This window comes from Lithobates pipiens, unplaced genomic scaffold (genome assembly GCF_037356315.1).
Source record: "Lithobates pipiens isolate NorthernLeopardFrog02 unplaced genomic scaffold, aLitPip1_a1.2 Scaffold_23, whole genome shotgun sequence".
Taxonomy (NCBI): Eukaryota; Metazoa; Chordata; class Amphibia; order Anura; family Ranidae; genus Lithobates; species Lithobates pipiens.
In genome coordinates this window covers 221,292,852-221,318,606 of record NW_027507785.1, presented here as the reverse complement: position 1 = coordinate 221,318,606, position 25,755 = coordinate 221,292,852, and the positions used below count along the sequence as shown (strand labels likewise).

The window sequence follows — 25,755 nt, the reverse complement described above, 5'->3', positions numbered from 1 at the left end:
GATTAAAAAACTAACAGTACCTGGAGGCTGGAGCCACATGGATGACACAGGGGCTTAGGGAAACCCAGCACAAAGCTGTTGGACAAAGAACCCAGGAGCACCACTGTCCAGGACCGTAAGGCCAGGGGTTCGATGAAGGGGGAACCAGACACAGGAACAGCTGGGGCCAGTATACAGCGGCTGCTCATGTGCGAAGCCCGGACGTGATGTCACAGCCTGGCGGAAGTCAGCCAAGGGAATCTGAAGACTATGGGCAAACCCTGCTGCTGGGGCCAATTAGGAACTTCCGATGCCAAGGGAGCAAAGAGAGTCACACATCACCGACTGGAGACACTACATGCCCCTTCTTCAGGTTATCTGATTAGTCTGCTTTGTGTGAAGATTAAATAGGGAAAATGACCTGGAAGTATAAGTATGGGAGGGAGAGGAGCTAGCAGCCCCTGTAATCCATACGGCCCCACCCACCCGAGTGGATAGTAACAATGCCCAGTGCAAAATACTTTGCATATTTAAAAAATTGTACTGTTGAAAAGTAATAATATGAATAATAATAATAATAATAATAAAAAATAAATAATAAACCCATTACAACCACTTTAACCTACAGGTACCAATAAAAGAATATATAGAAGAGTGCCAAATCAGTAAAAAGTGCATTTATTTTATACAATCAATAAAAGTCTCACTTACATCCATAATTATTATTGTCCTCTGATAGTCAAATCACTGTTCCCTTTTGCTGGTTCTGTTACTGGATCAATCCTCCTCCACAGCGTGCTAGGGGAAGCTCCGCTGTGTTCTGTGATGCACAGAGACACAGACTGGCTCGTAGACAGCTTGTGACGTCAGCCGGGGGGTACCCGAGAGCACGTGTATCCTTATGTACCTTGGGCAGATGATAAAATTAAAGTGTGCTATAAAAGCTTTTTTGTATGAAAAGGGCTTCTTTTTTGTCAATAACTTGATTGGATACAGCCTTTTGAATGAGAGCCTCAGCTTCAATACGATAGGAGGCTAAAGGGTCGCTGGATAGTTTTTGGTAAGTATTTTTATCTTATTTATTTACTAAAAAATACTTACCAAAAACTATCCAGCGACCCTTTAGCCTCCTATCATATTGAAGCAATTTATGCACCTTTGGAAGGTGGTAAAAGTATGGGGTGCTGCAAGAAGTAGGGGTTAAAAACTGCCTTTCTTTATCGCTAAGAACACCATCCCTGGTAGTTCCAAGGACCATTTTACCGTGATCCAAACTGAACTCCATGAGCGGATCCTTGGGCAAGACTTGGTAGGTATTACCATCAGATAGCAGCCTGAGTGACTCATTAAGATATTCAGTCTGATCCTGAATTACTATACTGCCCCCCTTATTGGCCTTTTTAATAATGATGTTATTTTCTAAGGCCTTAAGAGCAAGTCGTTCAGACACCTACTATCAAGTGGTGTACCATGTATAAGGACTTGGTTCAGCTATGTGATAATAGTTTGAACCATAAGTCCAATTTATTGCCTACATTTTGGCTTTTCACTTGGACTCAGGTCTGTGCACGTGGATTTTTGTTATTAGTGTCCAATCTTAAGAACATATTTGCTATTTAAGTTTTGGTTGGGAGTTGGCCTTTTATTTATTTGTTGTTCTTAATTTTCTTCCTCATGCTCTTCATTTACATAGACATAGAGAGTTTTTTGCTCCCATGTGGGTTTTTTTTTTGGCAGTTTTTATTAGTTCAATATATTTGTTTACTCTTTGCTCCAAACTGTTTTCCAGGACTAACCTAACCCCCTTCTTGGGTCATATATTTCTTAATTTTTCCTGGGCTGAAGCTTACTTTGGGGGGTTTAGCCCAGCCCCCCTGACTGTTTCGCCTCTCATTGTGTTCATACACTGTATACATTATACAGTATGTCCACTGTATCCAGCTCTCCACTCCCCAGTCTTCTGCTGAAATTCTATATCTCTGTTTGTCCTAAGGGTGCCCAAGGATACACTCCTTCTCTCTCCAATGGGGGGGGGGGGGGATATTTGGCCAGCACAAAACAAAAACAAACAAAAAACACACCCCATTGCTTTTAGTTGGTAGAAAGGTGGAATGTACTGCTAGGCCATCTTCTATGCCTTATTAGCCTCTTTCACAGTCTCTCTGACAGTCTCTCTCGCAGTTTCTCTCACAGTCTGTTTATTATGTGTAATGGCGAGACATTTAATTTGGGGCATTACTACCCAGCATACATATCAAATAGAAAATGAGGCTTGACTCGCCCCTCTGTAGCGGGGTCCTTGCTGACGGATGAACATAGATCTGGTAGGTTCAAGCTGTTTTTTTTCCAGTTATAGTCCTCCTTTGGTTTTCCCAAAACTGGTCCTCTCTCCCTTATCCGTACAGAGTGTTCAAGGGGATGGGGGGGTGGAGGCTACGGACCAGTAGCTGGGGGTTTACACCAGCAGTTTTCAGTCCTTTCTGCCACCTGGGCGCCATTCAGACGTCCCCTCTCACCAAACGTCTCGGCGTCTCTCCTCTGGCACTGGCTCTCTTGGTGCACTCCGCCTCACTTCTGTCTTCCACACCAGCAGCTCCCTCAATCCCGCCACTCTATACCCATCCCATGGCCAGTGTCACTTCAGTGGGTTCGGAGGACCGAACGGGAAGGTAGGGGGACATCCTATGGAGAGGGGGGTGAAGGGGGAGACAAGAGGGACTTGGGCTAGCCTTGCAGTGGCATGGGGTGAGAGCTTCATGAGCTCAGCAATGGCTCTCCACTGGCCCCATCTTCGGGCTCCTCCCTATATTTCAGCCTAAACTGAGAATTTTTTATTTCTTTATTTGGATATTTATTATAGCAAAAAGTACAAAATATTGTTTTTTTTTTTAATTATCGCTCATTTTTTGTTTATAGCTCAAAAAATTAAAACAGCAGAGATGATCAATTACCACCAAAAGAAAGCTCTATTTGTGGGGAAAAAAGGACATAAATTTTGTTTTGGGTACAATGTTGCACGGCCGCGCAATTTTCAGTTAAACTGGCACAGTGCCGTATCGCAAAAAATGGTTTGGTCAGGAAGGGGGTAAGTTCTGCCAGGGCTGACCTGTTTAAAGCATGTAGGGAACTCAGAAAGTTGTCGAGAGATGGCCAGCAATCAAGCAGAACTTACAACATGAAAGGAGATTTTTCAAGTAACCCTGTATTGGTTTGTCAAAAATAACTGTTCTTTGTATTGGTATTACAATGCTGACGTTATAAAATGAAAGTGTATGCTGTGACCATAGAATTAATTTAGGAGGTAAACGATGATATTTTTAAGATGCTACATCCTATTTTATTTATACTATATTTATTGCAAACATAAATCTTAGATAAAGCTCTTTTAACAAAACAGAATTTTCTCGAAAAGATTTTTTTTTTTTTTAATCACTCTAATGAGAAACTGTGCAGATTACCGATTTAGTTTGCATAATTTACTTTACTCAGTATATGATTGTTCCTGGACTTCCTGTGTCCTAAAGTGGCCCTGCATTTAATTCAAAATGGGCCCTGGGGTATAAGTATTAAATATGTATATGGATGTAATAAATAAAGTCCCGTTTCACCATATAATTGAAACTGTTTGATATTCATGAATATCAAATTAAAATGTGGGTGATACAACAGAATTCAATAAACTTCAGTATCCATATTTGTATTGTTTCCTGTAGACGTAATTGTGTATCTATATTAAAAATAATAATAATGTTGCAGGTTACCAGCTGTTAGATAGGGTGCAATTGTTTTATTTTTGGGGTCTTTTTTTCTTTATTTTCACCATAATCCTGCAAATAACACATTTCTTGGTTACACTCAATCACTCCACTTTATCTATATAGTGAGCCAAGGTTGTCACTCTGGGCTAGACTAGACATACCTTCTTCTCTTCATCTTCTTTACATGGTAAGTGGGGGTGGGGGGGGGGGGGATATTCGTTTACAGAATAAACATAAGATTGTATAATGCTTCTAGTCCAGCTCACAGGAAGTGACAAAGTGAACTTTATATCTAGCAAAATAAACAGGCATTTTAAATTTTCAAAGCCTTAAAAAGAAAAAAGAAAATGAATGCAGACATCACATCCAAGAACTTCTGCGATATATTACATTGAGGACTAAAGCTGCAATATGCGAAAATCTTGTTTTTGGATTTAGCTATGCTTTAATCCAACCTCCTCCTACGTCCTACGCCTCCATGCTGGTCATGTGGTTTGTCTATTACATACATTACAAATATGAAAAATCAAAATACAGAAGGTAACATGGCCAAACTTGACTTTTGAAGAAACATTGACCCAAATTTCAGCTGCTAAAATTTCTAACAGTGTAATCTTGTTTTTTTAGATTCTCATTGCGAGCATTATGTGCAGCTACAACAAAGATGACTGGACCATGCTATCACAAATGGCTGAGGTAACTTACCCCCATCACCTTTTAATTTGCAAATCGTGTTATTTATTAGCAGGCAGCATGCAGGTATGCTACATACAGTATTTATACTTAGTCTTTAATTTTTGGGTCTGGATTTCAAAAGTGCTTCAATAAACTAATTACAGTCATCATGTTGTTAGAAGGCTAATGTTTGTATTTGGAACAACATATTTCTAGGAATCTGTATCTCTTTATGCCATCCAGGGTCTTGGTTTTCAGCACGTATGACAGTTCTTAGTTTTTTTAGGGGGGGGAGGGGTTAAAGTATACTTTGCCAATCAACCTTTAAAGCGGTTCTTCACCCTAAAGGGGAAGTTCCGCTAGTATTATCCCTCCCCCCCTCCGGTGCCACAATGGGCACCTTTTCGGGGGGAGGGGGGTGCAGTTACCTGGATAATCCAGGTATCTGCACCCACTTCCGGACAGACCGCCACATGGCTCCGCCCACCCCCGCATGGCTCCCCCCCCCGTTGTGTTCTGGGAAACACACAGTTCCCAGAGACACAGCGGGGGACCATAAGAGAAGCGCAGCGCAACTCGCGCATGCGCAGTAGGGAACCGGGCAGTGAAGCCCTCATGCTTCACTTCCCGATTCCCTGACAGAGGATGGCGGCGGTTACTGCAGCGAGACGAGCGATCGCTCGTTATCTGCCGCCGACATCGCTGGAACCTGGGACAGGTAAGTGTGATATTATTAAAAGTCAGCAGCTGCAATATTAGTAGCTGCTGGCTTTTAATATTTTTTTTTTAGGTGCAGCTCCTCTTTAACTTTATTAGCTATGAAAGATTTTTATGTGCCCCTTTCTGATTTGGTTTTACCAATGAACCTGACTTTTTTTCAGTTGATTCAGCTGGAATCTAAAGGACGTTTGGTGAAACTTTTTTTTTTCAATTGTTAACAGCACCAAAAGCATGATACCAATCCCAAAACCTACTAGTTTGACTTGGCTTGGGGTAGGCAGAGAAGCTCATACATGCTACTACATGAGATCTGAAGCAGGGTTCAACTTTATCATTGTAGAAAAACAAAGACGTTTGTCATTTGTAATTTGATAATTTGTGTGTCTCTTCTGCCAAAATACTACTTCTGTTTTATACTAGGGATTTTTTATAGTATGTTCACTGCCAGTGGCACATTCTTAGTGCAGTGTACACTCTTGACATCTGTAAGATGCAAGAGGAAACCCACACAGACAAAGGCAGGTAGTGTCATGGTTGGGATTTGAACCAGCAGACATTTTTACTGTTAGGTGAAAGTGCTACCCACTACAACACTGTGCCACCCACAAGACCCGCATCATTCCCCGACACCTCCAACTGGCCATCCGCAATGACGAGGAACTCGCAAGCTGCTGGGCAGCATCACCATCACCCAGGGAGGAGTCCTGCCCAACATCCATGCCATGCTGCTGCCCAAAAAGACTGATAGCAACAAGGCCGCCAAATCCAAGTAATCCCAACAACTCCTTTCTATTCCCAAATCCATTTATTTATAACACATTTGTATTGCTAAAATTACAAGTTTCCCCTGGCTCTGTCTTTTAAAAAAAGGGGGGGAGTGGCAGTTAAAGGGTTAATTGCATAATTAGCCCAGTGACAATCGCTCTCAGGCTGCTGGCACCTAAATTGTGGTCTTGCAAGCTGGAAAATCTTTGTGCTGGACACAGCTGAGAGTGGCATTGTTATGTAAGTGACAGCATGGTGTGAGGTTGGCCGGTCCTTCGTTGCAAGTTAGGGAGGAGGGCAGAGATCTGGCCCCCACATTCGTCACATATTACATGTGCACTGTGGAGGAATCAGTGCAGAAGAGGGTAGCAGCATCAAAGGCATTGTAGAGTTAACCCAGAGCTGGCAGATCTAATTAAGATGCAAGTCTGCTATAATATACAAGTAGACTATACATAAATGCTTCCTTGACCACCTCCCCCTGTTTACACTTTGTAATAAATGTAAACTCTGGTATTCAATTTTGCTTTAAGTGGGCAAAATCAACAGGTAAATATCCTAGCATATATATATATATATATATATATATATATATATATATATATATATATATATATATATATATATATATATATATATATATATATATATATATATATATATATATATATATATATAATATATATATTTTTTATATATATATATATATATATATATAGATAGAGTGGGGGAAATAATTATTTGATCCCCTGCAGATTTCATAAGTTTGCCCACTTACAAATAAATTAAGGGTCTATCATTTTTTTCATAGGTTTATTTTAAATGATAGAGACAGAATATCAAACAAAAATCCAGAAAAAAAGATATCAACTGTTATAAATTGAGTTGCAACTCAGTGAGTAAAATAAATATTTGATCCCCAAGAAACACACGACCTAGTACTTGGTGAAGAAACCCTTGTTGGCAAGCACAGGTAAGGTAAGATGTTTATTGAAGTTAGTGACCAGGTTTGCTGTGGAAATTTTGTCCACTTTTTTTACAGATCTTCTCTAAATCCTTAAGGTTTCTCGGCTGTCACTCGGCAACTCGAATTTTAGCTCCCTCTATAAATTTTCTATAAGATTAGGGTTTTTCTTGAGCCACTCCTTTGTTGCTTTGGCTGTATGTTTTGGGTCATTGTCATGCAGAAAGACTTATCCATGACTCATCCTTAGTTTTCTGGCTGAGGGTAGACGGTTCTCGGCCAAGATTTTACAATATATGGCCCCATCCACTGGCCCCCTCAATGTGGCACAGTTGGTCTGTACCTTTAGCAGAGAAACAGCCCCAAAGCATAATGTGTCTACCTCTGTGCTTGACTGTAGGGATGTGTTCTTAGAGTCCACTTTTTTCTTCCCCCAAACATGGCGAGTCCCTCTCCACTCATGTACAGTCATGCCAATGAACATCTAAATGATTCAGAGAAGGATTGGGAGAATGTGATGTGGTCAGATTAGACCAAGATTAAGCTCTTTGGCATTAACTCCACTTGCTGTACTTGGAGAAAGAAAAATGCTGACTATGACTCTAATGCCGCGTACACACGGTCGAACTGTTGGACGTACTTAGTCCGTCATACAATCCGACGGACAATCCGTCGTACTTTCCACTGAACGGACTTGACCACACACGGATGCACAAACAGTCCGTCGAAAGCTTGCGCGATGACGTGTACAGCACGTACAACGGGACTAGAAATAGGAAGTCCAAGACACAGCAAAGCACCCTTCCGCCGTGTAAATTCTTTCTGGGCATGCGCCATTCTTAGTCCGTCGAACTAGCATACTGACGACCGTATTGTCCGCTGAAACCAAAGTACGACGGACAGATTTTTGGAAAATCCGAAAATCTTAGTACTCCAGACTGCACGCTGAAAAAGTCAGCTGAAGCCCACACACGAGCGGATTGTCCGCTGAAATGTGTTTCAACGGACTAAGTACGTCAAACAGTTCGACCGTGTGTACGCGGCATAAGAACACCATCCCTACAGTCAGTCAAGCACAGAGGTGGAAACATGATGCTTTGGGGCTGTTTCTCTGCTAAAGGTACAGACCAACTTTGCCACATTGAGGGGCCAATGGTTGGGGTCATGTATTGTAAAATCTTGTATGAGAACCGTCTTCCCTCCATAACACTAAAGATGTGTCATTTATGGGTCTTCCTGCATAACAATGACCCAAAACATTCACAAAGGCAACAAAGGAGTGTCTCAAAAAGAAGCATGTTAAGGTCATGGAGTGGCCTAGTCAGTCTCTAGACCTTTATCCTATAGAAAATGTATGGAGGCAGCAGAAACTTTGAGTTGCCAAGCGACAGCCAAGAAACCTTAAGTATTTTGAGAAGATCTGTAAAGAAGACCCTCCTGAGATGTGTGCAAACCTGGTCACCAACTACAAGAAACGTCTTACCTCTGTGCTTGCCAACAAAAGTTTCTCCACCAAGTACTAAGTCATGTTTTGCTTGGGGGTTAAATACTTATATTACGGAATTGTAACTTAATTTATAATATTTGCTTTGTGTGTTTTTTTCTGGATTTTTGGTTGATATTCTGTCTCTATCATCTTAAATACACCTATGATACAAATCATATACCCTTGATTTCTTTGTAAGTGAGCAAACCTACAAAATCTGCTGGGGATCACATAATTATTTTCCTCACTATATATATAGCCTTCTGGTAAGGCTGTCCAGAAGGTTTAGGAGTGTGTCTATGAGAAAGTTTAACCATTCTTCCAGAGATGCATTTGTGAGGTCTGGCACTAATTTTGGATGAGAAGGCCTGACTCTCAGTCTCCACTCGAATTCATCCCAAAAGTGTTCTATTGGGTTGAGGTCAGGACTCTGTGCAGCCCAGTCAAGTTTTTCCACCCCAAACTTGTTCATCCATTTCTTTATAGACTGTGCTTTGTGCTCTGGTTCAAATCATTTGGTATAGGGTTTTTCTTCAGGGGTTGGGCTTGGCCCCTTAGTTCCCATGAAGGTAACTCTTAAGACATCAGCATACTAAGACATTTTGGACAGTTTCATTCTCCCAACTTTGTGGGAACAGTTTGGGGATGGCCCTTTCCTGTTCCAACATGACTGCATACAGTGCACAAAGCAAGGTCTATAAAGACATGAAAGAGCTAGTTTGGGGTGGAGGAACTTGAATGGCCTTCACAGAGTCCTGACCTCAACCCAATAAAACACCTTTGAGATGAATTTGAGCGGAGACTGCAAGCCAGACCTTCTCGTCCACATTAGTACCACATTAGTACCTGACCTCATAAACGCACTTCTGGAAGAATCGTCATACATTCTTCCCAGAAGAGTTGAAGATATTATAGCTGCAAAGGGTGGGCCCACTTAATATTGAACTCTATGGACTAAGACTGGGATGTCATTAAAGTTAATGTGTGTGTAAAGGCAGATGTCCCAATACTTTTAGTAATATAGTGTGTATATAGAGCCATAGATACCATTTGTGAGCTTGTGAGCTTTAAAACAATGGTCCAATGACCCCTTTTTGTACATTAGGGATCTCTTTCATCGTAGTGCACTCACATGCCAACATCACTTCCTATACTGCAACCGTACCTGTTGGTGCAAACTAGACCATGGGTAATAGCCGCCACTGCATTGCAGGGGTCTGGCTGTTGCCTTGGAAACCACTATAGCAGTAGCATGACACTCTGTGTGAAATGGCAATGCCCAGCAGTCATGAACAATGTGAGCATGCTTGCCTACAAACTCCTCTTGACAGTGCACATGCAAAGGTGACATTGACACTTTCCAAATGTGTGTGAATGTGGCATAGTTTTTAGCACTCCTACCTTGCAGCATTAGAGTCATCAGTGAACATCATACAATACACTACCTAAATGGAGTTTGCATGTTCTCCCTGTGCTTGTGTGGGTTTCCTCTTGGTACTCCAGTTTTCGTCTACACTCCAAAGACATGCTGGTAGGTTAATTGACTCCTATCTTAATTGGCCCTAGTATGTGCATGCATCAATGTGTAATAGGGACTTTGGACTGTAAACTCCTTGAGCACAAGGACTGATGTGAATTTGTGTGTATATATATATATATATATATATATATATATATATATATATATATATATACAATATAAACTGTCCAGCAAGATCACCAGGTAATATTATAAAAATGACAGCAATCTTAAAAATAAGAAGTGGCTGAATTAAAACAACAGTGCATGGTTTGCAACATATGACATTTTATAATTTGGGTTTATAAACACTTTGAAAGGGATTGAATGGATAGTGCATGTGACCAAAAAAACAAAACAAAAACAAAGGATTTAGTTTTATTTTCATAATATCATAAATTATTTAAATTCAAAACCTGTAATGTAAAAAAAAAAAAAAAAAATTGTATAGTATACCATCTTAAAATTGCCTTTGTTTTCCTTTTCTAAAACATTTAAGGTTCTGTAAATGAATTTTTTATACTTTCACATTAGCTAAGTATAACAGCCTGCTAATTGGTTTTGCTTCACAAAGTGTTTAATGTATCTAACTACACATTGCCTATTTTATATTTTCTCCTTACAAAGTAAACTATTAATGGAAGGGAAAAACATACTTTGGGGATTTAGGGGAATGGGATTAAACATGATCAGTAATTGGCTTTCTGATCTTCAGGACTAGGTCCATTTTATACCTGTATTTACCTAATTGACCATGAAATCTTTTGTAAAATCCATGCTTGACAAGAGCTTTGCTACTTTAAGCAGTCTATGATGAATGACTTTATTATGTTGTGTTCTACTTTTTAGAAGGCTGCAGTGCTTAGTGTTCTTTTCATCTTTAATGGATGCCAATTTGCTAAAGGGGCCTTGGATGGGGGTTTGATGTAGATTTACAATTCAATGTGCTGTATTATATACCATGTTAAAAAAGACAGTCATGTGTAAAATGTAGTTTATCCTACCCGTGTTTCATTTAACAAGCAGAACAAGGTTGAGTAGAGATCTCTGCTATGGACGTGACAGTATGTTGGTTTATAGTTTCCATCGTATGTGTCAATTTACTTCAATATAAGGCCTCTGTTACACACCCAAGCAATTTAGAGCAGGCCTGCCTTGCACCAAAGTAGTCAATTGTGCATTATTGATTAAACAATAATTCTCAAAGTAAAGTGCCACGTTAGGCAGGGGTCAAAAGCTGAAAGCATAGCAGGGGCATTAAGTAGTAGTTTAGGCCACTTACAAAATGGATTACATATATTAAGTCTAAGTCTCATTTGCCAGCCATTTCTCAAACAGTTTTGTGCAGACATATGGGATCTCTGTGAATAATGCAGTATGTTCTTTGCTAAATCACAGGGGATGACTTTAGTATTAATTGCTGAGTGATGATCTTACATAATGTAAAATGATAAACTAGACCCACTATTAAATAATGGAAGTAGGGCTTTATGTTTTTTTTTTATTTATTTATTTATTTTTTTTAGTTTAGTTTAAGCAGATCCACAAATACCAGCATGCCCTGTGAGCCACTCTGAGACTTTTTGGTTCCAAATAGAAAAAAAGCTAAAGATTTCTATAACTTGAGAATTCAGAAGTGTTTGACTGTACACATTTAAAGTGTTATTTAACCTAAAACTAACATTTGTTAAATGGCAGCTTACCAATTCTTACATGTTGTAGGTGCATTCATATTCTTTTGTTGTGTGTTTTTTTCCCTTTAATTTCACCTAGTGATCTGGCTGGTAGGTCTGTTTTTTTCCAGTTTCTTTTAATAGACTTAGCTGTCCAGACAAAGTAGGAGCAACGTGTTGAGAAAAAAAACATTTACCACTGACAGGAGTTCTTACAGTAGTCAACTTTTATTATTTTATGTAAAACCTTTATTCCAAAAGGAAAAAAACTGTTTGCTGTAACTGCTTAAAAAGCATTGGCTAGCTAGAACTTATCTTAAATGTGTTAGTCAAGTTCATCTAACTCTGCTAGTCTAATACTATTCTCTCCCAAGCTGACAATGTTGCTCTCCAAATGTGCCTGCTTTATTTCTTCGTCCAGACACTGAAGACAGGAAGTGTGTTACTTACTAGATCACTGGGTGAAATGAAGAGAAAAAGGGCCTAAAAAAGAAAAACAATGCAGCCACCACATCTAAGTATTGGTAAGCTGCACTATATTCCATTTTTGATTCGGGGTTTAATACCACTTGAATTTTTAAATCAAGATGGGTTGACATGCACAAAATGCTCTGGAGGATTTTGACTAGATCCTGAATCTACAGAAATCTTCACTAATTCATCATTTACCTGGACTACTTTGAACTGGATACCAATCAGGTGAAGGTACCCCTTACAACTACAGAAGTTAGTTTCATATCTGCTGCTTACTATGTGCTCACAATGGTCACCCATTTGCCAATGTATGCGAGTTCTAAATCATGTGGTACTATCCTTCGAGAGGATTCTCTATGGGCTACATCCCACCAATACATTGCAGTGTGAGTTCCTGTTGCAGCAGAACAAATATCCTCCGTCACTGGAGATGGGGATCAAGGAACAAAAGTATCTTTATTTTGGTGGCTTTGCTTTTACCTACTACTAGCTGGGAAGTTGTTTTTTTCCTATGCAATTAAAGATAATAATTATAGGACTGGGAAGGAGTAGTGGACCTACAATCCACTCAGGGATCTAGGAGACCAGAATATTATCTGCTTCCCATCAATGTGCTGAAACTATAAATGATCAGCTAGACCCTGGGGTGATACTCTAAGGTACAACTAGACAATGACACAGTCCTGGTGCATGTAAAGCATCAGGGCGGGGGGGGGGGGGCAGGAGCATAGCAGCAGTGCTAGAATGGTCCCTTATCCTGAATTGGGCAGAAAGTCATTCAGCTTTGTTGGCGGAATTCATGCTAAGAGTAGAAAACTGGCAGGTGGATTATCTCAGCCTAACAAACCCTGGATCAGAGAGAGTCGCCCCTTTATCTAAAAGTCTTCCAGGAAACCTGTCAGCTTTGGGGGACCCCAGATGACACTCTCCTGGCATTACATCTTAATCGTAAGGTGGGCAGACTTGTGGCAAGAGAAAATGCAGAGAATGGAATGGTAACTTTGTGGAATTGCTACACTCATATTTATTCTTACCCGTCAATGAAACTGTTGCTGGGACTGCTATGCCAAATAATGGTTGAGGGGATATCATCAGTGATCCTAATTTCTCTAGATTGGCATCACAGGTCCTGTTGTCCTGTTATGAGCTTCTCTTTTATCTGGTATTGGATGTTCCATAGCATCTGCAACTACAAGAAGACCTGCTGTATCAAGAGCCTATTTACCACTCCACTGACTGTAACACCTTGGCTGTTAAAAGCTAAGTAATGAGGGAAAGAGGGTTTTTGGATGCATTTTGCATGATATGAATCCCCATGGGTATACCCTCATTATTTTTTAAGCTGCCCATCTTCTGGCCTTCTCTCTAATGCTGAGTGGAGCAGCAGCTTGCCTTAAAGTATAACGAAAGACAAAACTTGTTTTTAATTTTGGAAAGAGTGCAGAGGGATTAGAACGCTTGCCAGATTGTATTGCTGTCTGTTCTCCTGTTAAGGAAATGTATCCCCTCTATTTGTCCTGTTTACTAATATGATTGAAAGTGAAAGTAAAAGAAAATCCCAAATTTTAGGTTGTCCCCAGAAAATGTAATAGATGAGAAATTTTCCAAGGGGGGCACTAGGTCTGGTGACCTGGGGGTCCCCAAGGAATTCCATTCATTTGTAGGGATTTCCTTTCACTTCCTGTTTGGCCATGGGACAGGAAGTGAAGGGAAATCTCCACAATAGGACACAAATGGCGAACAAAATAAATCTGTCAGGGGTTATAACCCTCCCTTGCTTATCCAAATTGAAAAAAAAGCCTATAGTTCTACGTTAAGCATAATTGAGGATTATATGCCAGCCCTGGTGGTTTTGTGCCACCATATGCTGACATCACTGCCACTTATATACTTGGGGATTGCACCTCCTGCTAATATTCCCCCCAAACTTTAAAAATACTTTAACTAAATATGTGCCAAAACTCACTTGTAATTACTGTACTCCCTTAATACATTGTAAACCCCCAAAGTGGCCCCCAAATATACAAATAACACTGTTTATAACATCAAATATAAATGCAAAATTGTGTCTGAATAAATCATAGTCCTTAATAAGCAATGGTTGTTTCAATCATCTCCAACTGTGTCATCTCAATCCCCGTTCATCTTCTGATGAATATGCCACATGTGTCATCAAAGGAAAACCAAAATCGTGCCACCACCACCTTATAGAATGGCCACTCACCAGACTTCACCGTATAGTAAGCCTTCGGTTCATTCAATGGATAACCAATCCTCAATTTACTTCTCCCGTTAGCAATTCCTCAATCACCGTATGTTCATACAAAGATAAATAGAACCAACCTTGCTGAGTGGTCTTTCAGCTTGTTCCTGTTTACCTGTGCCTTGATCTGTTCCAGTTTTCCTGTGTTTGACCTGTCTTCACCTGAACCTTCCCTTGGACTTCCACCTGCCTACCTGTGCCCCCGACTTGTGTTTGACCCTGCTCTTGCTTTATGCTTCTGTACCTCACTGCATGACTGTGTACCGAACCCGGCCTGTATCCTGTCTTCTTCCTCATGTTCTGGTACCTGCTCTGCCCGGCTGTTGATGACTCCCTGGCTTATGTTTCAACCAAGCTTCTGCCTGCTGATCCAGCGACACTGAGTTCCTGTTCTTAGTACCTATCCGGTGATCTGCAGCCATCAGGTTCCTATGAAAGATTTGACTCCCGCCCTTATGGTACAAATGAAAATTAAATATAAAATTTGTGAAGAGTTGCAGCCTCTATCAATAAATTTACCCTAAAGTAAATCTAGAGAAATGTGAAAAAAAGGAAGGATAGATATGGCATTGCTCTTTTTAAGAGGTAATTTGCAACCTCTAAATACCTGAGGGGTGTGTATAGCACGGGTGCATATAATACAAAAAGTGAAAAAAAAAAAGAAAAAAGTGCAGAAAATAAGAAATGCAAAGGATATCCTACTGTGTAAACTTCCTGATAGCTTCTAACAGTATGCATTATAAATAAGCAATGTGCATTCAGACAAAAATAAAATGAAAAATAAAAATGAAAAAACAAATAGAAAAGTGCTAACATTTCCTGTGTGAAATCCACAATCCTATGCAAAATCTGCAATTCAAAGTAAAATTTCTGTGCCAAAAAATACAACATATATGACTAGTATATAGTATTGCTGTGAAACTGGGCTCAGAAACATGCATATACCGTTCTTAAACCCTGGTGTATAAAAAAGTCCAATAATAAAGTGACAATGTGCTCCTTCAAATTGTTCTGTGCTTCTTAGAAAACAGTGCCCCATAAGAAATGCACTCACCGCTATCATTCACCCCACAAGGAGGTATTTCACTTTAAGGCCGGGTTCACACCGCTGCGATGCGGGAACGCCGCGAATCCGCGGCGTTTTCCCGCATCGCATGACTCCCGCCGGCAGTTCACACTGCCCTATGCGGACGGCTGGGAGTGTCAATGATATGTTAATGACACCCCCAGATCCGTCCGCATATCGCAGTGCGATCTGCCAACTCGCACAGGAATCGGATCGCATGGTGTGAACCCCCATGCGATCCGATTCTGTTGCGGACCAAAAAAAGGGTCCCGTGCGAGTTTGCTGCGGGAGCGATGCGAATTCAGCCATACTATCTGTATGGCTGAACTCGCATCGCTACGGAGATCGGATGTGATTTGCGGTGCGAATCACATCCGGATCTCCCCCCGCAGCAGTGTGAACCCAGCCTAACAGTATGAGCCACTGTGCAGCCTGTGGAGTAGGAAAACTTCCTGCCCTGTATCCTCCAAGTGCCTCCTTGTCTGTGATGTACTGTAAGTGATCTCCTTCCTGTTAACCTCTTAAATGTTGCCTACATGTAGGAAGGAAAGAAACTCCATAGTGTGATACCGTACAAATTTCCAAATATTTATTAGTAATACTGATGGGTACTCACATTTAATAAAAAATCATTCACGCAAAAAAAAATTCTAATCAGGAAGCCGGAGCTATCTACGCTCCACGGCTCGAAACCAGAAGTGATACAATACCGCTGTTAGTCCCGCCCATGGCCATTAGGGTTCCTGCCAAGGCCCAGCCGGTGCCACCTGCCACATGGACCCTCGGGCAACTCTGTGTCCTTCACTCCATGTCATCTCTACCAGGGGCATTGGACAGGAGGTGCAAGAGAAGCCCCCTCTACAGCTCGATCTCCACCAGGTACGTGACAACAGGTCAACTTGTCAATATCTGGTTTGGCAGCTAAACTCACCACTCCTACTGCTGGCATTATCTCAGAAAGTGGCCATTATTTCTGCACTGGCACAGCTCTGTCCATCTCTGTTCTGTGCAGGCACTGCTTTATTAGTTTCCAGCTCTGTTCAGGCATTGATAATTACAGCTCTGTCCTTCTCAGCCTTGTTCTAACTCTTCATGCCCTGCTGCTGCCCAAAATCTCCTTGTGACTTTTATCTCAGTTTATATTTGGATTTCCAATGTTTACACATGCTGATGACGATGGGAGCGGCATGGCGAGTATTTAACCACTTCAATATAGGGCATTTATACACCCTTCCTTCACAGACCAATTTTTAGCTTTCAGCGCTCTCACACTTTGAATGGCAATTACTCAGTCATGCAACACTGTACCCAAACAACATTTTTATAATTTTTTTCATACAAATGGAGCTTTCTTTTGGTAGTATTTAATCACCACTGGGTTTTTTATTTTTTGCGACATAAGTGAAAAAAGCAAAAAAAAAAAAAAAAAAACCACTTCTTTCGTTTTTATTATAACATTTTGCAAATAAGTTATTTTTGTTCACAAATGTGGGCCAAAATTTATACTGCTACATCTCGTTGGTAAAAATAACCCAAATTAGTGGATATTATTTAGTCTCTTTGAAAGTTATAGAGTCTACAAGACAAAATTGTCATAATAACAAGTTATTTCTCATACACAGCATATACATACTTCCAATTACACCCCAAAATACATTCGGCAACTCTTCCCGAGTATGGCGATACCACATGTGTGGGACTTTTACGCAGGCTGGCCACACAGAGAGGTCCAACATGCAGGGGTTCTAGGAGCATAAATGACACCTCTAATTTCCTAATGACCTATTACATTTGTGAAGACCCTGGAGCACCAGGACAATGGAATTACCCACAAAATGATCCCATTTTGGAAAGCAAACACCCCAACATCTATTCTATGAGGCATAATGAGTATTTTGAACAGTTAATTTTTTCCACAAGTCTTCGGAAAACGTGGAAAGAAAATTAAAACATTTTTTTTTACACAAAGTGGTCAGTTTATAAGATATTTCTAACTCAAAGCGTGTACATAGCAAAAAAGGACACCCCAAAATACATTCTGCTAGGCCCTGGAGAACCAGGACAATAGAATTACCCACAAAATTACCCAATTTTGGAAAACAAACACCCCAACGTATAGTCTATGAAGCATTATGAGTCCTTTGAATGGTTAATTTTTTTACACAAGTCTTCAGAAAAAGTGGAAAGAAAATTAATTTTTTTTTTTTTTTACACAAAGTTGTCCATTTATAAGATATTTCTAACACATAGCATGTATATAGCAAAAATTACACCCCAAAACACATTCTGCTACTCCTCCTGAGTATGGCGATACCACAGCCTAGCCATATACAGAGGTCCAACATGAAGTAGTACCTTCAGGCGTTCTAGGAGCATAAAATACACATCTCATTTCATTCCTACCTATCACACTTTGAAGGTCCTGGAGCACCCCCTGAAATGACCCCATTTTGCAAAACAATCACCTCAATGTGTATTCTATGTGTATTCTACTCAGATGGACTGTGACAGGTACTCAGGTACTCGGGTACTCAGGTACTCGGGTACTCAGATGGACTGTGACAGGTACTCAGGTACTTAGATGGACTGTGATGGGTACTCAGGTACTCAGATGGGCTGTGACAGGTACTCGGGGGCTCAGATGGGCTGGGACAGGTACTTGGGTACTCAGATGGGCTGTGACAGGTACTCAGGTACTCAGATGGACGATGACAGGTACTCAGGTAGTCAGATGGGCTGTGACAGGTACTCAGATGGGCTGACAGGTACTCAGGTACTCGGATACTCAGATGAACTGTGACAGGTACTCAGGTACTCTGGTACTCAGATGGGCTGGGGCAGGTACTCAGGTACTTGGGTACTCAGATGGGCTGTGACAGGTACTCAGGTACTTGGGTACTCAGATGGGCTGACAGGTACTCAGGTACTCAGATACTAAGATGGACTGTGACAGGTACTCAGGTACTCGGATGCTCAGATGGACTGTGACAGGTACTCAGGTACTCGGGTACTCAGATGGGCTGACAGCTACTCAGGTACTCGGGTACTCAGATGGACTGTGACAGGTACTCGGGTACTCAGATGGGCTGGGACAGGTACTTGGGTACTCAGATGGGCTGTGACAGGTACTCAGGTACTCAGATGGACGATGACAGGTACTCGGGTAGTCAGATGGGCTGTGACAGGTACTCAGGTACTCAGATGGGCTGACAGGTACTCAGGTGCTCGGATACTCAGATGAACTGTGACAGGTACTCAGGTACTCTGGTACTCAGATGGGCTGGGGCAGGTACTCAGGTACTTGGGTACTCAGATGGGCTGTGACAGGTACTCAGGTACTTGGGTACTCAGATGGGCTGACAGGTACTCAGGTACTCAGATACTAAGATGGACTGTGACAGGTACTCAGGTACTCGGATGCTCAGATGGACTGTGACAGGTACTCAGGTACTCGGGTACTCAGATGGGCTGACAGCTACTCAGGTACTCGGGTACTCAGATGGACTGTGACAGGTACTCGGGTACTCAGATGGGCTGGGACAGGTACTCGGGTACTCAGATGGGCTGGGACCGGTACTCGGGTACTCAGATGGGCTGTGATGGGTGATGACAGGTACTTTGATGGCTGGTGACAGGTCCTCTTTATGGGGGGGTAATCAGTGTGTGTTGGTGTACACTAAGTGGTAACGAGATGTTACCGCAATCTCCTCCTCACACACGATCAGTGTGTGAGGAGGAGAACCCAGTAACATCTCGTTACCGCGGTTTGTTTACATTGGACATGATTGGACACAGCCGGTCACTTGGTAAAGAGCCAATGTCATTGGCTCTTTACTGCGATCGGGTTTGGGCTGTGTCAGGGTGACAAGCTGCAACCCTGATCGCCGCATTGCACGCACCCTAGGCGCATGCACGAGCACCGTGAATGTACCCAGTACATTTGGCCGGCTGTGATTGGATACGGCCGGTCACGTGTACCGGGGGTGGATCAGGGATGCCAATCACACAGATCAGGGATGGGCTGTGTCCGAGGGACACACCTCGTCCACGATCGCCACACTGCGGGCCCGGCGAAATACCGAGGACGTCATATGACGCCAACCCAGGATGGGAGATCCCATCTATGGGCTTCATTTGACTATGGCCCAATATTGAAGTGGTTAAAGCGCAACCAAGGCTCATTTCACTGTACTTGTAGATCGCAGGAGTGCAGTTCATTCTGCACTCCTGTGACCCATTCTCAGCAGACACCAGGCTGAAGCCCGCTTTTGGCTGATGCCGCAGCTCTAGGCTGGGGAAAGAGTGTGACAGTATGGTCAGAATCCAACCACATGCCTAGACGCTCCCTCCCCCTCCACAACCCAGTGCTCCAGTGAGCGTAGAGGGAGGGCCTGAGAGACACCAGCTCTCTGCTCAGGGAGCACTGAGAACCAAGCGATCAGTGATGTTTTATTGCTTTGTTCTCAGTTTTCGAGCCGGCTGGGAACAGATGCCGCGTTGGACCAGTTGGACCAGTGCTGCATCCACCTAGGTAAGTATTATTCTTAAAACATTTTTTTCCCATACTTCTCTTTTATACACTAGCCCTCGAACAGGCTGTTGCTGTGTCTTCAAACCAGCTGCCTAAGAGCAAGAGGAGAGAGAAATGTATCTTTGCTGGACATGTCTAGGTATCCAGAGAGTTGCAGGAAAAGAGTAAATAGTAACTTTGCTACAATGTCAGTTTAGAAAAGCTCCATGCTGCAGTCTAGAAGAGTAGATGGTGGTAACATGGAAAATATTACTTGACAGCTTATTCTGCCTGTTGTTTATTTACAGCATATCTGTGTCTTGTGGACTGTATGTCTGAGACACAAAAAAAAGATTGTAAAAGCTTCAGCTTACATTTGTCTTAGGAAAAGATGTTCTGCGTTGCTCTCAAGTTATGATTCAGGTTCAAGTAATTGTCCTATAACAATCATTCCTCAGTGCAGTTTTTAATTTTATGGACATGTATATGGCAACATAACGGAACAATTTGTTCCCAAATAAACCTGTCATGAAATAAATACAGTGAATGCTACTGCTAACCACTTTCTATAAAAAAGGTTAGCTTACTGGCAGTGGATGTATATCCAGTGAAGTAAACAGCCTCAGATGATACACAGAGACAAACCAAATCCTCTACATAAGTTTTACATATATTCTCCAGCTTTATTTACTGTTTAGAAAGTGCACATCATGTTAGAATTTTCTCTTCCTGATTCACTGTGGGTGTGGATTTTTGCCATACGCTGTGAGACAGCTGATTGGAGGAAAGGCACACACCCCCTCTCCACATAGGCAGAGCTGTGCTGTGAATTGACCAGCTCTCTGGTAATCTATTTATAGCACCCACCCTGACACAAAATTCAGCCTGGTTTTATCACAGTTGACAGAGAACTTGTCAGATATTATCATAGTAATAACAGAAGAACGGAGGAGGAGAAGGCCACGCGAATTTGGGCTTTGAAGAGAGGTAAGAAAACACTGCAGATATATGTGCCCAGCTAAAATTTCATGAATCAAGGTTACATCCACTTTTAGCTGGACTGCTTGCCATAATACTTTCTGAATCAAGTTTGCAGATTAGTAAAGTGTGAGAAAAGCAGGCACCTTTATCGTCATGCTTGTTCGCCAGCAGTGATTCAGATTATTGGAGAAAAACGATGGGTACAAAATGTTAGCCTTCATGTTTAGGAAGTTTGCACTGAAGTTGAGCTAATATTTAAATACATACAGCATCTAAAGTAGTGCGTGTATACCTGCCTGTAAGGCGGCGTACACACGCGGGGACTGTCTGCCGAAACTAAGTTCGTCAAACAGTCCGCTCAAACTTTTGAATGAACGAACACGCCCACACACGGCACTTTTTGAGCGGACAAATACGGCAAACTTTGTTCGTCGTACTAAGTCCGCGCAACTTTTGAAATGAGCGGACTCGCCCACACACGAGGCAACAGTCCGCTCATTTCGAGCACGTGTGCAGGTAGGCGGGGCCCACGACGGAGACGTTGCGGGCTCCGCCGCCTGGAATGGACTTAAAGGGGAACACCAACGCCGAAAAAAATCGGCGTGGAGGTCCCCCCAAAGTCCACAACAGACCCTTGTCCGAGCACACTACCCGGCCGGCCAGGAAAGGGGGGCGAGCGAGCGCGCCCCCCCTCCTGAGCCGTACCAGGCCGCGTGCCCTCAACATGGGGGGTGCCTTGGGGAAGGGGGGGCCGCGCGCCCCCCCCCCCCCACCCCAAAGCACCTTGTCCCCATGTTGATGAGGCGCGGTGGCCCGGCAGAAGAACCGAAGAGGGGGACAAGACCCCCGAAGACGGAAGACCCCCGGAGCTGTGCAATAAAATATGTTATCTCGTGTGTTGTGTTTTTTTTTGGGTACTTTTATTTTACAGGTGAATGGGTAGGGGTACATTGTACCCCATACTCATTCACATAGGGTGGGGGGCCGGTATCCGGGGGCCCCCTTATTAAAGGGGGCTCCCGGATTCCGATAAGCCCCCCGCCCGCAGACCCCGACAACCAACGGCCAGGGTTGTCGGGAAGAGGCCCTTGTCCTCATCAACATGGGGACAAGGTGCTTTGGGGTGGGGGGGGGCGCGGCCCCCCCTTCCCCAAGGCACCCCCCATGTTGAGGGCACGCGGCCTGGTACGGCTCAGGAGGGGGGGAGCGCCCACACACCGTTGCCTCGTGTGTGGGCGCTCAAACCAAGTTTCAGCAGACAGTTTTTTGGAATTTCCGCAAAACTTTGTTCGTCAAACTGTCCGCTGAAACTGTCCGCTGAAGCCCCACACACGAGCGGACTGTCCACTGAAACACTGTTCAGCGGACAAAGTTGAGCCAACAGTCCGCCCGTGTGTATGCGGCCTTAGTATTTGCAATTATGTTTGTAATGCAAACATTCCTCCCCAACAGCATAGCCAGGTTGCTGACCTTTCTATTTCTCTGCTATGTTTAGGCTGTTTTAGGGCCTACCCCCAGTTTGCTGACTGCAAAGGAACACATAGTGTGGTTGATTTATTAAAATTGGAGAGTGCAAAAGCTGGTGCAGCTGTGCATGGTAGCCAATGAGCTTCTAACTTAAACTTTTTCCATTAAGCTTTGACAATAAAACGTGGAAGCTTATTGATTTCTATGCAGAGCTGCAACAGATTTTGAACTCTCCAGTTTTAATAAATTAACCCCTGGATGTCATCACTCACACAGCTCTCTTCTTTCACCAGCAAATTAGCAGTGGATTGACAGCACTGTGCAATGCAATTAAGCACGATTGGCTAATAGTAATGACACTCCTTCTTGCAGCTTAAGGCTTAGTTTGCAGCAAATTGTAAATGATAAGCTAAAGAAAAAATTTAGTTATTTTATAATAGCTTTAAAATGTGTAATTATTAGGGGAATGCACTACATATGGGGAAGCTATTGTAATCTCCTGAGCCCCATAAATTCAGCTCTGCTTACCTAGAAGCTACCATAAATATCACATTCATAAGGAAGAAATGCTAAATCATCCACAATGATTTTAATGATGAGCCATTTTATAGGCTGTAACCTTCATGTAGTTATTTGCTCCAGTATTATGTGAAAGACAAAAGAACAGTGTGGAGTAATCCTCCCTCCATGTGGTACTAATCCTCACTCCATGGGATCGTGCTTATGTTCTGCATGCTGTATCAGCTGTGTGAGGGCACATGTTGTTCTTTGAAGATGTCTTTCTTATTATGTGCTTTTGATCAGTGCAGGGCAGGTAATTCTCTTTTATTCCTAAGCATCCCCTATTCAAAGACATATCAGGTCAATATTTACAGTGCCTTGCAAAAGTATTCACCCCCCATTGGCTTTTTACTATTTTGTTACATTACAGCCTTTAGTTCAATGTTTTTTAATCTGAATTATATGTGATGGATCAGAACACAATAGTCTAAGTTGGTGAAACATTAATAAACATTCTAAAAATATATACATAAAACTATTTTTCAGAAAACTGATAATTGGCATGTGCGTATGTATTCACCGCCTTTGCTATGAAGCCCATAAAAAGCTCTGGTGCAACCAATTACATTCAGTAGTCACATAATTAGTGAAATGATGTCCACCTGTGTGCAATCTAAGTGTCACATGATCTGCCATTACATATACACACCTTTTTGGAAGGTCCTAGAGGCTGCACCTAAGCAAGAGGCACCACTAACCAAACACTGCCATGAAGACCAAGAAACTCTCCAAACAAGTAAGGGACAATGTTGTTGGGAAGTAAAAGTCAGGGTTAGGCTATAAAAAATATCCAAATCTTTGATGATCCCTAGGAGCACCATCAAATCTATCATAACCAAATGGAAAGAACATGGCACAGCAACAAACCTCCTAAGAGACAGCTGCACACCAAAACTCATGGACCAGGCAAGGAGTGCATTAATCAGAGAGGCATCACAAAGACCTAAGGTAACTCTGGAGGAGCTGCAGAGTTCCACAGCAGAGACTGGAGTATTTGTGCATAGGACAACAATAAGCCATACACTTCAAAGTGTTGGGCTTTATGGCAGAGTGGCCAGAAGAAAGACATTACTTTTAGCAAAAAACAAAATGGCATGTTTTGAGTTTGTGAAAAGGCATCCCAAAATGTTATGTAATTTAACTTTTTGGCCATCAAAGAAAATGCTATGTCTGGTGTAAACTGAACACATCACATCGCCCAAAGAACACCATCCCATGTTTTTCAACTGTCGGGACTGGGAAACTGCTCAGAGTTGAGGGAAAGATGGATGGTGCTAAATACAGGGATATTCTTGAGCAAAACCTGTACCACTCTGTGTGTGATTTGAGGCTAGGATGGAGGTTCACCTTCCAGCAGGACAAGGACCCCAAACAAACTGCTAAAGCAACACTTGAGTGGTTAAGGGGAAACATGCAAATGTGTTGGAATGGCCTTGCCAAAGCCCAGACCTCAAGCCAATACAAAATCTGTGGTCAGACTTAAAGATTCCTGTTCACAAGTGTAAACCATCCAACTTGAAAGAGCTGGAGCAGTTTTGCAAGGAGGAATGGGCAAAAATCCCAGTGGTAAGATGTGGCAAGCTCATAGAGACTTACAGTATCCAAAGTGACTTGGAGCTGTGATAGCCGCAAAAGGTGGCTCCACAAAGTATTGACTTTAGGGGGGGTGGATAGTTATGCACATTGACTTTTTCTGTTACTTTGTCCTATTTGTTGTTTGCTTCACAATAATAAAAAAAAAATCAAAGTTGTGGGCATGTTCTGTAAATTAAATGATGCAAATCCTCAAACAATCCATGTTAATTCCAAGTTGTGAGGCCAAGGGGGTGAAAACTTTCACAAAGCACTGTATAAGCTGATCAGAAAACTTAAAGTGGTTGTAAACCCTTACAACACACTTTGACCTACAGGTAAACCTAGATTAAGGCTTACCTGTAGGTCCAAGAAATATCTCCTAAACCTACACGGTTTAGGAGATATTTGCCGAAAGACAGGCACCGCTGTCTACGGCGCATGCCTGATGAGTTTACTTCCTCTTTAATGGATACAAGCTAATGAAAGGGATGCTAATATTCATATTAAGAGATATGTTAAACTATAACATCTTTTTATATGCAGTTTAGTAAACACATGTGCTATTTTGTACATTTTATTAAAGAAGAATTGCTCTAAGCAACACTTCCATCTGATATAACATAAACACACAAGATTTCAGAATCTTACTCTATTTCCAAAATAGCACTAACTTCTCTGAAAGCATTGTGTTGGTAAAGGTCCCATAGGTTGTAAGTTATCAATTAAAGGGACCCAAAATTAAAAAAAAGTAGAACTTCTATTTTATAGGGCTAATTTAGACATTTTAATTGTGGTTAAAAGTGATGAGATTGGGTTCGCTCTGGACCCAGAATTTAGTGTTCATTGCTTGACCAATGAACTGTAGGTAGTAGATTCCCTTCTCCGCAGCTGACATAAACAGAGGGGCAAGGATGCTTATTGCCGCGTACACACGATCAAACAAGCGGGTGGAAAAGTCTGGCAAACTCAAGTCCGCCGGACAATCCCCCCGTGTGTAGCCTCTGGCATACTTTTTTGACCCGAAAGTACGGCGGACTTAGAAAGTAGTTTTGCACTCCAATCTTCCCGCCGGACTCGCATTTCGGCGGACAATCCTGCCATGTGTGTGCCAGTCTGCCATACTTTTGAAATGAGCGGACTTTTCCCGCCCGGAGAAAAGTACGCTCATTTCGAGCGGGTCTCCAGGTAGGCGGGGCCCGTGAAGGAGATGTCGCTGGCCCCGCCACCTGGTATGGGCTTAAAGGGGAACCCCAACGCCGAAAAAAAATCAGCGTGGGGGTCCCCCCAAGTCCACAACAGACCCTTGTCCGAGCACGCTA

General features: G+C 42.3%; 1 protein-coding gene across 1 annotated transcript in view; it reads left to right on the top strand.

The window, feature by feature from the left end:
• Nucleotides 1–25,755, top strand: part of DPYD (dihydropyrimidine dehydrogenase) — a 2,051,548-nt gene that overhangs the window by 1,484,239 nt on the left and 541,554 nt on the right. The window contains exon 15 of the mRNA XM_077452870.1: nucleotides 4,365–4,433. Coding sequence (XP_077308996.1) covers nucleotides 4,365–4,433 — 69 coding nt within the window. The remainder of the gene's footprint in view (nucleotides 1–4,364; nucleotides 4,434–25,755) is intronic.